General features: G+C 38.0%; 4 protein-coding genes across 4 annotated transcripts; 2 read left to right on the top strand and 2 right to left on the bottom strand.

The window, feature by feature from the left end:
- The first annotated feature begins 2,839 nt into the window (after nt 1-2,839).
- Nucleotides 2,840-4,378, top strand: LOC117624784 (stem-specific protein TSJT1). The gene is made up of 4 exons (XM_034356234.1): nt 2,840-3,208; nt 3,440-3,680; nt 3,796-3,916; nt 4,007-4,378. The coding sequence occupies exons 1-4, from the start codon at nt 2,994-2,996 to the stop codon at nt 4,195-4,197; spliced, it is 768 nt and encodes a 255-aa protein (XP_034212125.1). The 5' UTR covers nt 2,840-2,993; the 3' UTR covers nt 4,198-4,378.
- A 389-nt stretch (nt 4,379-4,767) lies between these two features.
- LOC117626742 (ribosome biogenesis protein BRX1 homolog 2) lies at nt 4,768-8,952 on the bottom strand. The gene is made up of 9 exons (XM_034358567.1): nt 8,785-8,952; nt 8,470-8,690; nt 7,872-8,013; nt 7,502-7,580; nt 7,253-7,377; nt 6,995-7,096; nt 5,472-5,540; nt 5,291-5,389; nt 4,768-5,086 (listed from the first exon to the last, which is right to left on the bottom strand). The coding sequence occupies exons 2-9, from the start codon at nt 8,670-8,672 to the stop codon at nt 4,955-4,957; spliced, it is 951 nt and encodes a 316-aa protein (XP_034214458.1). The 5' UTR covers nt 8,673-8,690; nt 8,785-8,952; the 3' UTR covers nt 4,768-4,954.
- Nucleotides 8,953-9,509: 557 nt separating this feature from the next.
- On the top strand, nt 9,510-12,619 carry LOC117624011 (lanC-like protein GCR2). The gene is made up of 6 exons (XM_034355114.1): nt 9,510-9,871; nt 10,160-10,338; nt 10,888-10,999; nt 11,107-11,223; nt 11,313-11,627; nt 12,133-12,619. Exons 1-6 carry the CDS (start codon nt 9,704-9,706, stop codon nt 12,469-12,471), a joined length of 1,230 nt encoding a protein of 409 aa, XP_034211005.1. The 5' UTR covers nt 9,510-9,703; the 3' UTR covers nt 12,472-12,619.
- LOC117624012 (protochlorophyllide reductase, chloroplastic) lies at nt 12,610-14,795 on the bottom strand. The gene is made up of 5 exons (XM_034355116.1): nt 14,531-14,795; nt 14,328-14,426; nt 13,551-14,070; nt 13,086-13,444; nt 12,610-12,974 (listed from the first exon to the last, which is right to left on the bottom strand). Exons 1-5 carry the CDS (start codon nt 14,582-14,584, stop codon nt 12,819-12,821), a joined length of 1,188 nt encoding a protein of 395 aa, XP_034211007.1. The 5' UTR covers nt 14,585-14,795; the 3' UTR covers nt 12,610-12,818.
- Between the last annotated feature and the right edge of the window lie 646 nt (nt 14,796-15,441).

The raw sequence follows: 15,441 nt of genomic DNA on the forward strand, positions 1-15,441 counted from the left end.
TGTTATTAGCATCCCAAAAAAATTATCTTGCACTCATATGCTATAATAACAAAAAGGAAAATTTTTACTTGGGTGAGTCCATACTAGCGGATCCATGAATTTTTTAGTAAAGGTACAATTTTGAAAAGACTACAAGCTTTATTATTGTTATTTTTTTAAAAGCAAGAGCGAAAGCACTTGTGCTTCTTCTTCCTCCACGTATGAAGTGATATTTTCCTTCTTTCTATTATTAAAAGAAAAGGATGTGCTAATGACATGTTCTTTCATTATAAAAATAATTTGCTAAGGAAAGAAAACAAAAAGTGGGTATGTGTTTAAGAAAAGCAACTGAATTGCAGTCTTGAGAAATAATTCCTGAATTGGAAACTATCTTCACTCGCAATTAATTTAAGCCAAACAATTAATTTAAAAAGAAGAAATAGAAAGCTTGTTAAAAGCCCTTTTATTTTATAGCCCCTTATCATTTTTTAAGCAGCCTATACATCGGAGCTTCTTAAAGTCCACGAATTACTTTTTTTAAAATCCTGGTCCAAAACGACGTCGTTTGGCCTAGGATGTTTAAAAGAAAAAGACGCGATGCACCCATAAACAACCTAGCGTGCAACAACAGCCCAGCGCCTTCAAGCCTTGGTTGAGGCAATTTGTCAAACACTTGGAGCACACTACGAAACCTTAGCAAAGAGACAATATGCAGATCCTGAAAAGGCTTTTCTAGCGAAGGAGGTGCAGATGCACCTTAATAGGTCCGCCAGTGCATGATGACTTTTTTAGTATACAAATCAAGAAAAATCTTATACGAGAAATGAAAGCTTGTACCAGAAAGAGTTTAGAGACTTTAAACTTTGTTAAGCGACACAAGTTCGATAGGTGATTGTACCAAGCGCAACCTCTTACCTTGTCCATATACTCCATTACTAAACTAATCCAGTAATTAGGTTAATTATTCGATCCAACTCGGGTACGAGTTCTTCTGTAAGTCATGCATGTTATTAATATATATATATATACAAGCGATTTTCTACTTTAATTTAATATAAAGTAAACTATAGGAGAGGAATTCGAACTCGAATGCAGAGATGGAAAGCACACCAACTCTTACCAACTTGCATAAACTCATGTTTGATTAATAATTTTTAAGTGTGGTAGATGCAGCCATATTTGAATGCATATATAGTCTCTTTAGTAATTTTGAGCATGCATTGCCTGATAAGGATTGACGCATGAGATTCAACTTTTACAATATAGAAATCACCAAACCAGAGGCTACAGCCCATCAGTTTTAGGGGTGGCTCCACAAGTGTTAATTTCATTTCTATTGGATAATGTTTTTTTTTCAGGGGTAAGTTTCAATTGGATAATGTCTCTTGTATGTTTCTATAATTTAACAAAAAAAATTACTCAGAATTTATGAGAGGTTTACTTATTAAGAATGAGCGAAATCATGAATTGATGAGGAACTTAGAAATAAAAAGAATTAAAATTAGATCAATTATTCTTTGAATTAATTTCATTCCTAATTTTGAAAATATTTAATTAATAAAGGAATAAGTAGTCAAGAATTGAAAGGTATTTATTGAACATGAGATGGGTGGTCTGTCTCTGTCATGGCATCATGAATCATGAGGTGGGTCATGCACCAAATGTGATTTTAGTTCTAGGGAACAGCATTTGCTCTCTCTCTCTCTCTCTCTCTTTTTCTTTTTTTTCTTCTTTTTTTTTTTTTTTTTTTTTGGGGGGAGTGTGGGTTTGAGCATCTTCTCCTAGAACCAAAATCATAAAAGCTTAAAAAGTCACAAATCCCAAAACCCACAAAGCACTCAAAAACTACATTGGGCCCCAGGTGATTGGGGTGTTGCAGCAGGTGAGCTAGCTAACTCTTATCCCTGCCACTGTTAGCTGCTTTGGATAAGCCTAAAAGAGCCCATCATACCATGCCAAACCATATCTCAATTTCATTTTTTTAATTAACATCAAAATCTCCACAAATCAAGACAATAAATATATATAAAAAATTGATTTATAAGCATCAGAAATATTTTTGCTTGTCACTTTAATAAATGTGTATACTCACCACCATTCTTAATATTTGATACGTATCCCTAAGTATAATCATGGTTAACTTTATACTAAAAAACCAAAAAGCCAGCTAATTCCACACTTGCTTTGATTGTTTCCTTCTAAATTTGTTCAAGCACTTTATTGTAAATCTGAGTTGGTTCTAAACATGCTTTTAAAGAAACCAGGGATGTTAGGCCTTGAAACTCAAGATTGATGGAACAAAACATTTGGATTAAAGTATAATTTTATTATTGCTTTAAGTTTTTAATTATAAAAACAAACACAAATCTGAGTTAGGCTAATTAGACAGAGCAGTGAGCTTGTCCTTTTCCGGACAACAAAGACGAAAATGAACAGCTAACCTAGTTAGCCTCTTGTCTTTTTCTTATGATGATGCCATTCCGATTAACTTTTCCATTTCCTTCTTTTTCCTCCCTTGTCAAATAAACCAATATCTCACGCAACTCCATCCCCCATTAGAAAACAAAAGATGAACAGAATTATCCCAAAATTTATTAAATTTCCCATAGCATGGTCCAAAAGAACTTCAATTTCTTCAACTACAAGTCAAGTCAAGCAGCTACTGCTCCCACAGTATTTGCAAGCAAGAAGGTCGGCCACCAAAACAGCTTCTATCTTTATTTTGGGTCACTATGCAAGAAATTCTTGAGTCGAAATAAGACAAAAGGATAAGAATATCTTGAAGTACGAGAAGCTTATCCATCGACACACTACTAAGATCCACGTCACCACAGCTATATAATACTCCCAAGTGGGTTTTCCTTTTACCAAAAGAAGGTGACCTTATAAAGAGATAAAAACTCCATTTACAATCTCCTTCCTCGCCCTAAAAAAGCAACAAAGAAAAAAAGAAAGTATATTCAAGCAAAGAAGTTGGCTGATTGATCTGCGTAGTTTTTTTTTTTCTTCCCAAAATGTTGGCTATTTTCCACAAGGCTTGTGCTCACCCACCAGAGGAGCTGAACAGTCCTGCTTCTCAGAATGGAAGCAAGAAGCCTAAGCTCCCAGAAGAGACTCTCACAGAGTTCCTCAACCACCATCCTCACAACTCCTTCTCCATGGGCTTTGGCCGTGCTGCAGTGCTTGCTTATGTCAAGCCAGACCAACCCTTTTACTCCCAACACCAGAGGTACTAATTCTTCATCCAAAATTTTCAAATTTATGCTGACGGTGTCTAGCTCAGTGAAAAATAATCTTGACTTGCAGATCAATAATCTCAAATTTGAACCCTTTGTAGTTTTAGACTATCGTTTATATTCACACAAAAACACTTCAAATTTAGTTGATCTTAATTTAATTTTCCATACTATTGTATTATATATATTTATTGTTTTGTGTGGGTGGTTTGATCAATTTTCAGGTTGTTCTGTGGTTTTGATGATATATACTGCCTGTTCTTGGGGAGCTTGAACAATCTGTGTTTGCTAAACAAGCAGTATGGTCTAACAAAAAATACCAATGAGGCCATGTTTGTGATTGAAGCTTATAGGACCCTTCGTGACAGGGGTCCCTACCCAGCTGATCAGGTTGTGAAGGATCTTGATGGAAGCTTTGCTTTTGTTGTCTATGACAGCAAGGGTGGAAATGTCTTTGCTGCACTGGTATGTGTTCTTAGTTTCTTGTGCAGAGCAAATTTTTTTAACAAATTGGACCCAAAAGTTTATGGATAATTTTAATTTGGATGAAATTCATAAATTTAATGTTTTGTGATTGTAGGGTTCTGATGGTGGAGTGCAGCTTTACTGGGGTATTGCAGCTGATGGATCTGTTGTAATTTCTGATGAATTAGAGGTCATAAAAGAGGGGTGTGCTAAATCATTTGCTCCCTTCCCAAAAGGTACCTTAATTAATTATGTTTTAAGCTTTAATTATTGCTGAGGTTGCTTTAATTAAAATCAAGGGTTGTGATTGATTGATTATTATGCAGGATGCTTGTTTCATAGTGAGGGAGGATTGATGAGCTTTGAGCATCCAATGAACAAGATGAAGCCAATGCCAAGGATAGACAGTGAAGGGGCCATGTGTGGGGCCACCTTCAATGTAGATAAGTATACGAGGGTCAACAGCATTCCGAGGGTCGGAAGTGAAGCAAACTGGACTGAGTGGGCCTCCCATTAGGAGGACAAGTATCATTGTGCTTTGCTTTGTCACCGTGACCATGGCTGAAAAAATAACTTGCTTCTAATCTTTTTCGTTTGTCCTTTGATCTTTTTCCTTTTTTCTGGTTGTATTTTTGTTTATTTTCTATCTACGAACAAGGTTATAAATATTGGTATGATCTTTCAGAAGTTGAGTGTTATATTTTGGCATGTTATCGTTTTCATTTTTATTATGAAAACACCAAAATAATGTCAATTAAAATATTCAGACTGAAAATATGAGGATAGAAATACCACCGTGATTCGGGATTCATCTGAACCTGCATTATCCCTAAACGAAAATATTGTGCGCGCGCTTTTACTTCATCAAATAAAAACAAAACAAAGCCTAGTAAATAGTTTGAACATGTAACCAATCGAGTGTTTGTTGGATTCATTCAGGTTTTTAGTATGCTTCATTCAGGTTTTTAGTATGCTCTCAAGTAATTCGGAGTTCGTTCAAACCACCCATGATACCCGTGTGTGTTTTTCCCCCTCCCAATTCCTAAGTTTGGCGAAGAAAAAAAATTGAACATTTAGAGTGAAAAGATATGAAAATGCAACACCACCACGCTTGCATATGTATGTAAAAGCTAATAATCCAGCTGGGACAGAATTAATATTTGAAAGAGCATGGGCAGTTAGAACCAAAATCTGCCATTTCCATGTATGGGATACAACATGACTTGTAAATCATAATTCTGTTTTTCAAAGAGAAGAACAGGAGTTGAAAGTTTTCATTCCTTCCACATCTCAGAAAACTCATCAGCCTCAAGTGGGTTGTCAAGCTCATGCATTTTTCTCCTCGTCTTTGCCTTGACTTTCTTCACATAATGCCCAGCCTTCTTCTTTTTCTCCAGTGCACGAATCTGTAGCATTACAAATATTCCATCAATATAAGAGTAAATCATTGCATATGGGGAGAGAGAGAGAGAGAGTTCCCAAGGAACCTCAAACCCTAAACCCTAAAAATTAACTGTTAATTGCTACTCATCCATGCAGGCATAAATAATTGGACATAACAAAATCAAGAATTCAAGATGCAAACAAAAAATTATATAAAGATATCTCACCTGATTAGGTGATATGTAAAATGGATTCTCATATAATGTTGGTCCTCCAAAGCTGCCGCCAAATATCTTGATAGGATTCAAACAAAATCGTGGTCCAACCTATATACAACCAGTTCTCTGAGTTAAATTGTCATCATAGATACCCTAATATAAAGAACCGGACCAAAGTATCACTACGAACCTCAACAAGGGTCATTTTATCTAATCCCCCTCGAGCTATTTTATCTGATTCGTTATGTGGAACCGATATCTGCAATTTAAAGGGGTGGAAAGGTCAAGAAGTATGCAGAAGTAGTGTCAGCAATTTAAAAAATAATAATAATACGACTAACAAATATACGTGACCTGAGCACACACAAACATAATGTTGTATTAAGCAAATGTTACACAATATGGTATGAGGCAAATCTTAACTCTGTAGTTATTTGAGAATCTACACTACCACTCTGTTAGCTATTGTAGAGTATGGATGGTTAGTAATATGTTCTTTTATAAGCCTATTCTATTCCAGAATCTGCACTACCAAATTTTGATATGCTACAACCTGAAAACTAGGGTGCCATCAAAAAATTTCATGCAGAAATTCAGAGTGACACTGTCGGCAGTCCTTATCAGCTTAGAGTATAATTAGTTAAAACCACTAACACACAAGCATCATCAATGTTTTACAAGAAATTCAGACTGACACTGTCGGCAGTCCTTATCATGCACTTCCCACCCTTTCTTAAAAAATTATCACAACTATATCCTAGCATAAAATTACTCTTAAGGACAACTTTTAAAAATCCAAAAAAGCAATGACCGCTGCGCCTTGGGTGAGTGAGGCCAGCAGCGGCTGGCTTCAAACTGGAGGCCAGAGTTGGGCTCCCAAGGGAGGGTAGTGACTGACCCCAGAAGAAAAATACCATGTTACTCAACCCATGGCCACATCCATTTAAAGTAACTACAAATATTAGGGATAGATAGGATTTAGGAGTATGGGAATGATGGGGGATTGGTTGAGTAAGATGGTATTTTCAAAATTTGGTTTGAAGTGGGCGGGTAGAATTTGGGGTGGCAATAGTAAAACTTTAAATTCATAGGGCTTATTGGTCAATTAACCATAAAAATGTCCCCAAATATCAGATAAAATATCAAATTATTTCCTTGATCCCCCCTTCCTATGCCTACCATCCACTTAATCACACGTTTGATAACTTTTCAATTACCCACAAAAATTGTGGTAACCCACTGGTTATTGGTGATGTATACATTACTGTCAATTCTTCATACTCAAATTAGTAACTAAGAATTTCATAACTGTTATGTTGAGGTGGCTACTAAAAGGCAGCGATCTTGCAAAGAGACAGATAAACAAATTTTGACAAATGACTCTGAAATCTAAAGCAAACTACCAACTCTTGATACCTTCATACATGGATGCTTGCTTAATAATACATCCAACACGGAGAAGAGGTCATGCTACTATGTTGCAAGTTAAAAGTTCTAAAAATAAAAGGTCATACATAAAACACATATGAGCATCTACGCTGCCTGCGCAAGGGCAACACTGGCATTTAAACTCGAAAAGGTTTAAAGCTGCCACAGTTTATATTTTGGGCAGAAAATATAAAGGACCCAAAATCAATTCTAATATTCAATAATAAGATGTAAGTCAGACCACAACTGTCTTCAACAAAAAACTGTAATCTACAAAATCAGTACCTGATAGTTTCGGAACCAAATGTGGTCATCAACGATAGAGAAAACAAAGACATGATCATGATAGGGCTTAGATTTCCTGTGCTCCTTTGGAATGCCAAATATCTGAGTATAAAGTTTAATAGGAAAAAATAAGATATACTGTAGGACAAATTCCAAACAATATCTAAATTAACCAGGCAAACAGATCACAAGCAACCAAGCAGGGCACAATCAGGATAATGTTTATTGCTACATAAGGAGGAAGCAAAATAAACATGCCTGAGTGATCATTTCCTTCAAAAGCTTCCAGTGGGCATCTTTATCAAAATTGGATGAAAAAGTCAGAATAGGTCGTGACCCTTTTAGATGATTTCCAGTAAGCTTCAATTCCTCCATTGTGTGCACTGAAAGTCATCAAACAATTTGCGTTAATCACAATTTTTCCCAAAATTTTTAACAACGGATGAGATAAGCCAATCTTTCTTGATAATCAACTTAATGCAAAATTAAAAAAAGTAGCAACATTACCAGCATTCACTAAGAATTTCACAGATGGCCCATTAGGACATTTTGACATCCACAGATAAAGATCTTTCCCCTTCCTGCACTGTAATTCAGAGAGTCCCCAAACAAAAGTACAAATCAGCACATAGAAAACCAAAGAAAACCAGCAACCTCAATGTGCTATTATCCCTATCTCAAACACCTAAAATGTCCTAAACGTAGAGTTCTATCAACTGCTTAACCACTGGTCAAATTATCAGTACACATGTAAATGGTGTCACCGACTAAAATCTTAACACTATCAATTTATTAATTAAAAAAGGACACATAGTATTAAATAATATCAACTAACAAATGCTAAACCCGTTAAGAAAGAAATAATAAGAAAACTGACCTCAAAAAACATACAGGAAGAGCAACTCTTTAGGTCGACCAGCTCATTAAGAGTTGCGCCGTTACTTGACTTAGACTCAACTTTATTGTCCTTCTTACAATGAGGCAATAGGTCCACCACATTCAACATCAAATGCCGATACCTACACATATATAATCATTCATATAAGCATATACAAACATATCTATATATACACTTATGGATACAGACATACATGCAAATATAAGCCAAAATTATTAGCATAATCATTCATCACAGGGAAAATATATAAGGTTATTGTAGAAACCCTCTTTGTTGTTGGAAGTTCATGAACTGTCCAGTACACTCCAACCATTTTGAACCAAATTTGATAATGGATAGAAAGATAGCATATCCATTATACACTACCCCCTTTCTTCTTTTGTTCCATTTTCAATAAATTTGGTATTTTACTCTCATCTTTCCTCTCTCAACCAAACCTGTGACCTCCGCACATCTCTACCTCTCTGACCTCCCCAACTCTCACCAAGTTGCACGATGAGTATGAACGAATCATTCTAGTTTTGAATAAATTGAACAACGAGCTAGAAGCAGAGAAAAAATGGAACTCGATTTTGACCTGTAGCTAATTCGACGAGAACAAGTAACCAAGACCTTCTCTTTGTTCCTAAAGAATGTCGTTGATCCAGTTTGGTTTACTTGGTCATCCTTCTTCTCCTTCCAACCGGAAAGCGTTCGCTTAGGCCTCTCTGGAGCGACCTCCTCCTCCTTCTTTTCTCGAGTCGCAGCCTCAGCCTCGCTGTGCTTTCTCTTCTTCCCCATTACTTTTTGTTGAAAAATCTGATTTTCATTACAAGAAGAGTTAGCTGTAAATATATGCAAACATACTTGGGAAGCAAAACCCTAATTAGGATTTTAGGTGAGCAATACTGACCTGAGAGAGTTGGGGGCTATCGGAGCGGAGGCTTCTGCAAATGAGATGAGAGCAATAAAGTCAGGGTTTAGGGTTTACAAGGATAGTGACGACTGACTAGAGAGAAAAGGAGCAGGCGGGTAGGTTATGTTGTGCGTTTTGGGTGTGGGTTTGCCTTTTGGATGGAACCATCATCAGATCATTTTTCTGGCCCGGCCCAAGTCTGGTTTTTCTCATTTTATTGGCCCGGCCCAAGTATGGCTTCTAGCTAGACCTTTCAAACTTGTACACGACCTGTAAACACGATACAAAATGTCACGAAAAATTGCTGTGTCGGGTTGGGCCTTATAGGATCGAAAAAGTCTCAAATTTGAATTCTCATTAAAGCTCCCGTTGATTTTTTTTTAAATTGTAACATTTGCAAGAACGCAATTAAACCTATGTAGTTTTCAAAAGTCAGTGGAATATGAGATTTGATGTTGTCAAGTTCAATTGTAATAATCTAGTTCGTGAGATAAGTTGACATATGTTGTCATACGAGATTATTTTATTATTTTGAAGATTTTGTTTTCGTGAATACGAGATTTAAATTTAAAATCTCTTACACTATATCAAATATTAGCACAATTGTCCAATTTTATTTCTATAATATATGACTTTGCATTGTAATTCCTAATCTTCGAATAATTTTTGAACCGATAATTATAGCGTTACGTGGTGTTATTTTTTCACTATATTAAGTACGGCAAGGAATTAATTTCTTATTCTCAAAGCTCAACCACTATCCGAGAATACCCGCGAACCAAACGCCTACTAAGCTGCAGCCTGCGCACGTGTAAGTAGTTCGAGAGAGCTCGAGCACAGCCTACACTGGCAGCGGTGAACCCAGTGAAGCAAAGTAACGCCACCAGTTGTCCTTGATTCTGTGCGTAAGCGAGAAATGGCGGATCGATTTTTCCCGAACGAAATGCTAGACTTTGTGGCAGAGGCAGCAGCAGACGAGGCAGCCTCTGTAAGGCCCAAAGACTCACTCACAAAACTCCTCTCCCTTCCTTACAAAACACTCTCAGACATGCTCAAGAGCTCGGCTTTGGACCTCAAAGAAACGGTACTCACCTGCACTCACAACAGGATGATTCTTTTCACTTAATTTTTTCTCTCTTAATTTTCCATTTATTTGAGATTTTAGAACTCCCCAGCATACAGATATGATACTTATTTTCTCGTGAATTCTAGTTATGGTTTCTTGGTTATTGGAAATTTTAGACATACCAACTTGAGAAAGACTTGGTTTTTTCTCGTTTTTCAGTAAATTTTGGTTTTGGGTTTGTGGGTTGTTAGTATTTGGGTTTTGAGAATGCCATGTAAGTGATTTGGGTTTATGTTTTGGTTTTAGGTGGTGAGGCAGACATGGGGATTAAGTGGAAAGCGTGTGGAAGATTATACTTTGTACACAGGGGTTCTTGGGACTGCCTTCTTGGCCTTTAAAGCCTACCAAGTCACCAAGAATGAAAATTATCTTAAATTGTGCTCTGAGATAGTTAAAGCCTGTGATTCTGCTTCCAGAGGATCTGAGTACTCTCTCTCTCTCTCTCTCTCTAAGCATGCACCTTTGAGTTTGAATCGTCCTTGTTTGTGACATTTAATAGGTAACTTTAGCTCTTTTAGTGGGTGTGAAGATGATAGCTAACCTGCCATGAGAACTGAGCAATTCTGTGAAAGGCAAACAGTATTCAGCTTGTCCATGTTTGAATTAAAAAATATAGATAAACTAAGGTTGTGTTTCATATGTGGGCTTGCTTCATTAGCGTAAACCTCACTTGTGTGTCACCTTGCCCTCGTAAAAGCAGTACCAGATCATATAGCTTAAGTGATGAGCCGGAGGTTTTTTTTTGGTTATTCTGTTAGTATTGGTGGTGGATTGGTATCTGTTTTGAAGTTCATGAATAATATCGAAAGTAATACTTCTAATTGCAGTTTAACATAGCTTACCGACCATGAGGAGTAGGGAGTAGTCGCATGCTTCTAGAATTATTGGATGTCGTTTCAGTTCGGGCGTCCTTGCTTTTGGGGAATGAGTAATTTAACTTGAGTAGCTTTGTTATGTTCTGCATGGGCTTGCAGGCGGGTGTCATTCACATGTGGCCGGGCTGGCGTTTGTGCCCTTGGTGCTGTCGTGGCAAAGCATGCTGGTGATCAAATGTTACTTGACCGCTACTTATCACAATTTAAAGAGGTGGTTCACAGTATCACTTGTTTCCTGCCCTAAAGGCACTGTTCCTCATAAAAATTTGCCTTGGTATGTTTGCCTGTATTGACATTCTATTTTGCTCTTAAGAGCAGATCAAGCTGCCTAGTGATCTTCCAAATGAGTTATTATATGGTAGAGCTGGGTTCTTATGGGCCTGTTCATTCTTAAACAAGCATATAGGAAACGGGACAATTTCTACTACTCGCATGGTAAGACGATTTTTCCTGAAATCTTTCTTCTGATTGGTTCTGAATACACTGAATTGTTTATCCATTTATTCACCGAGTAATTTGTGTAGAGATCAGTTGTGGATGAAATTATAAAGGCTGGTAGACAATTGGCTAAGAAGGGACGAAGCTCATTGATGTACGAATGGCACGGGAAGAAATACTGGGGTGCTGCCCATGGACTGGCAGGGATTATGCATGTTTTGATGAGCATGCAACTCAAACCTGATGAGGTGGAGGATGTTAAGGGTACTCTCCGTTACATGATTAAGAATCGTTTTCCCAGCGGCAACTTTCCTTCAAGTGAAGGAAGTGAATCAGACCGTCTTGTGCACTGGTGCCATGGTGCTCCTGGAGTTGCTCTTACACTTGTGAGAGCAGCTGAGGTAATTATAACCAGGCTGATATCTTATGAAAACTTGTTGGACTAAAGTTTGGATATTGTAGTTTTGTGTGGTAAATAGAGGCGAAGAACTAAGTATTGCTTTAATTCTGTGAGACTGGAAAGGCTTCCTCCTCCTTTTGTGTTTTCAAAGCAGTGTGGTTGGGAGTACTGCATAGTAAAATCAATTGAGAAACTAACTCAGACAGATTTTTATTTTTATTTTCGCATCGTTATTGAAAACTGAAATAATACAAAATGAGATAAAAGTGGTGGGTTTCTTGCCATTACATATTATTAGTAACTTCAGTAAAATACGGTTTTTTCTTGTAGCGTACCTAAATAATTTGATATGTACGTTTTGTTTATGGATGTGGTCTGCAGTCCAAACATGAGACTTTTTTGTTTTATGGTTGTATGCCTTGGATGGTTTGTTCAACTTTAATAATAATCTATCAACGTACTTGCGGTGTAGTTTACTCTTTAGTCTATGCATTTTATTCCATTAGGTTTTTGGAGACAAGGAGTTTCTGCAAGCCGCCATAGATGCAGGGGAGGTGGTGTGGAACCGGGGTCTGCTAAAGCGAGTTGGCATTTGTCATGGCATCAGTGGGAACACTTATGTGTTTCTTTCACTCTACCGATTAACGGGTAAGGTGGAATATTTGTACAGAGCCAAAGCATTTGCTTGCTTCCTACATTATAGAGCGCTAAATCTCATATCAGAGGGGACGATGCATGGAGGAGATCGGCCCTACTCCCTATTTGAAGGTGTTGGAGGAATGGCTCATCTCCTTTTGGACATGACTGAACCATCTGAAGCACGGTTTCCTGCTTATGAACTTTAAACTACTTGCCATGTATTAAGTTAGAAGACGTAAATGCATCGCATTTACTTGTTTACGACATTCTGATACCTTTTGTGTTGTAAATATTTGAAGTAAATAAGATAAATATATAAAAGCAAAAAATAAAAAAATAAAAAATTGTAAGAAATGGGGTCATCTGCACTTTGCAACAGAGGTGAGAGTGATTTTATTGACATTTGTAACTAGCACTAGTCATCCACACGAGAAAATTGCCTATGACATTACAGCAGTTGATTTCAAATTCTGCACTCTACAATGGGCCTGATCTGGTGACATCCTCCTCCTCCAAGGCAAACATTTGTTGACAAAAACATCAAGATTCTGAACTAGACCAAACCCACAAGCTTCTCACTGACTTCCCACACCTTGCGAGCCTTCTCTGCATCACTAGCTTCTTGGGAGAGTTGGTTCTCGAAGGAAGCCGAATCCTTGTTCCAGCTCCAGTAGACTCCAGACTTTGTCAAGCTTGGGTCGCTCACAACCTAAGTAATCAGAAACAACCAAGAGGATTCATGCACAAGAGAAATAAATAAAAACATATGCACCATGCCATTTTACTATAGAAGCTCTCTTAATGCTCCTCCAGTTCTTACCTGAGCAAGTCTCTTTCCGGCTTCTTCTTCTGAGACGTAGCCCTTGGTGATGTACTTTTGGAATGGAGGGAACAGAAGTCTGAACAAGGGAATGTGCTCTCTAAACAGACCGGTTGTGGCAATGCAACCCGGGTAAAGGGAAGTAAAGGTTATTCCGGTGTCCTCATGGTAGCGCCTGTGGAACTCCTGCATTGTGAGCATGTTGCAGACTTTGCTGTCCTTGTAGGCCTTGGCACCATCAAAGTCTCCACCATCGATCATGGACGAACTGTTTAGACCGTTTAAGCCCCCTGCAAGTCCCCTCAAGTCCCCAAGGTTGGCCTTTGGAGGCACATTACCGGCCAAGGTGTTTGTGTTCCCTGTACCATTTCACAGAAGCAAACAACACTACAAACTTTAGCACATATTCTAGAAAGCAGAGCACATAATGTACAAGAACTATTTTTCTTCATTTGAATAAAGTACCTGTAATTGAGCCAACAATGATGAGCCTCCTTGATGGGTAGTCAGATTTGTTCAAATCTTCGAGCAGCAACCGCGAAAGAAGGAAGTGCCCGAGATGATTAGTCCCAACACTGAGTTCAAAGCCTTGAGCAGTGAATGAAGGTTCCTTAGCAGTTGGCTGATAAACAGCAGCATTGCACACAAGCACATCAAGTGGCCTCTCCGATCGCCTGAAGTTATCGACAAATTGGCGCACACTGTCGAGGGAAGCAAGGTCTAGATGCATAATTGTGTAGTTTTCTTTGGGCATGCCAGCGGACTTGGCAGCTCTTTCAGCCTTGAGGAAATCCCTGCAGGCCATTATAACATGCCATTTCCCTGATTCAGCCAAAGCCTTGGCTGTGGCTAGACCCAGTCCAGAGGAGGCACCAGTGACCACCACACTGCCCTTTCTGAGAGTTTTCTTCCCCTCTGATGCACCCCTGGTGATTGCTGGGGATGCTGTGGCCGCTGTCTGGGCTCTGACAGGCTTGAATTCTCTCTGTAATTAAAACCATTTTTTTTATCCACACAAAATTCAGTGAATTATCCAAATATAAATTAACAGAACCCCATGTTCAGCAAGTAATTAGACATACTGTTTTTCTTTTTGGAAAGTAACAACCAATTGCCTCAACTCATCATTTATAGCAAATGACAGATGAAAAGCTTAATGAATTTCAAGATATTTTTCTATTCTTCAGAACAAACAATAAACAAGGGAAATTAAGAGAAGAAAAAAAATGTAAATTTTCCTACCTTGCAGCTTAATGCAACAGAGCTGAATTCAGCCTTGAGATTATCTGAGAATGACACTCCAAACAGGCTTGAATCCTTGAAAGATGCACTGGACTTTCCCTGAGAAAAAAAAATTCCAAGAAAACCAACCCCATTAGCTTCTTAGGCGTTAACAACAAAGAAGAAACTTTTCTCAGAACAAAGTAACTGATAAAAGCAAAAACCTCTTTGGGAACCGAGAAAGCAGAGGAAACCACAGAAGCAGCCTGAAGAGCCATTGACACTGGCAAAGTAATGCTTCTTGACTACTTCGAATTGGGTTTTCTTTTACTTTCTCACAAGTGGAGACGACAGTGAAGAAGATATTGTGGTGGGGTGAGAGGGTGAAGCTGAGCTCAAGTACTTGAAAAGGAACACCAGTTTGTATTTATACAGAGTGGTTTTGGCACTTGGCAAGACACTAAAATAGTATATTTGGGATATGAGTGGCAGAGAGGATAAGATAATTTGCAGCATGTGAGTCTGCCACATCAATTTCAAGCAACCAATGAGGTTGTGAGATTTGGATTTCCTTTGATATGTCTCTTAATATCTTTTCCTTGCTTTAGAAACATGGGATTATAGGAATGGATATTTTTTTGGTCTTTTTTCACCGGAGTGTTCCACCACTCCTAATCCTATGTGTTATGGGCTGTGCCCTGCAAAGAGAAAGTGCTGTAACAAAAGGACAGAGAGTTGTGGGTTTAGAGGCAGAGCTGGCAGGTTTGCTCTGGAGTATGCCTCAATTTTCTGGATTTATTGGATATTATGACAAGTTGGAATTGGCCCCCTTTTGGTGATAGGGAGTGAAAAAGAAATTTGGTTTGAAACTTGGTGGAAGCCATATCTGGTTTCGGCCTAAAGGCATGGGCTTTTTGCCAATGTCATTTTGCTTGTAAGCTTGGGCTTTTATATCCAGGCACATACAAGCCCATCTCTTACCCAAGAAAAGAATGGCCCACGGAGCAGAGACAGAGAACTTGTTCCATTGTTTTCCCCTTTATTTTTTATTTTTTATTTTTTATTTTTTTTTTGGCATTACAATCCATTTTTATGGAAGACAAAATTGGTGATCCTCAAATTGTTGCTTCTCCTT

Source organism: Prunus dulcis, chromosome 4 (assembly GCF_902201215.1).
Source record: "Prunus dulcis chromosome 4, ALMONDv2, whole genome shotgun sequence".
NCBI lineage: Eukaryota > Viridiplantae > Streptophyta > Magnoliopsida > Rosales > Rosaceae > Prunus > Prunus dulcis.

Bases quoted from the DNA above. Each gene is read 5' to 3' on its own strand.
- LOC117624784 (XM_034356234.1), top strand. From the start codon at position 2,994: ATGTTGGCTATTTTCCACAAGGCTTGTGCTCACCCACCAGAGGAGCTG. The intron at 3,681-3,795 runs GTATGTGTTCTT...TTGTGATTGTAG, and splicing joins GAAATGTCTTTGCTGCACTG to GGTTCTGATGGTGGAGTGCA. The intron at 3,917-4,006 runs GTACCTTAATTA...ATTATTATGCAG, and splicing joins ATTTGCTCCCTTCCCAAAAG to GATGCTTGTTTCATAGTGAG.
- LOC117626742 (XM_034358567.1), bottom strand. From the start codon at position 8,672: ATGGGGAAGAAGAGAAAGCACAGCGAGGCTGAGGCTGCGACTCGAGAA. The intron at 8,014-8,469 runs GTCAAAATCGAG...ATATATGTGTAG, and splicing joins TCTCGTCGAATTAGCTACAG to GTATCGGCATTTGATGTTGA. The intron at 5,087-5,290 runs GTGAGATATCTT...GTAATGCTACAG, and splicing joins TTTACATATCACCTAATCAG to ATTCGTGCACTGGAGAAAAA.
- LOC117624011 (XM_034355114.1), top strand. From the start codon at position 9,704: ATGGCGGATCGATTTTTCCCGAACGAAATGCTAGACTTTGTGGCAGAG. The intron at 10,339-10,887 runs GTACTCTCTCTC...ATGGGCTTGCAG, and splicing joins TCTGCTTCCAGAGGATCTGA to GCGGGTGTCATTCACATGTG. The intron at 11,628-12,132 runs GTAATTATAACC...TTATTCCATTAG, and splicing joins CACTTGTGAGAGCAGCTGAG to GTTTTTGGAGACAAGGAGTT.
- LOC117624012 (XM_034355116.1), bottom strand. From the start codon at position 14,584: ATGGCTCTTCAGGCTGCTTCTGTGGTTTCCTCTGCTTTCTCGGTTCCC. The intron at 14,071-14,327 runs GTAGGAAAATTT...TTTTAATTACAG, and splicing joins CTGTTGCATTAAGCTGCAAG to AGAGAATTCAAGCCTGTCAG. The intron at 13,445-13,550 runs GTACTTTATTCA...GAAATGGTACAG, and splicing joins CATTGTTGGCTCAATTACAG to GGAACACAAACACCTTGGCC.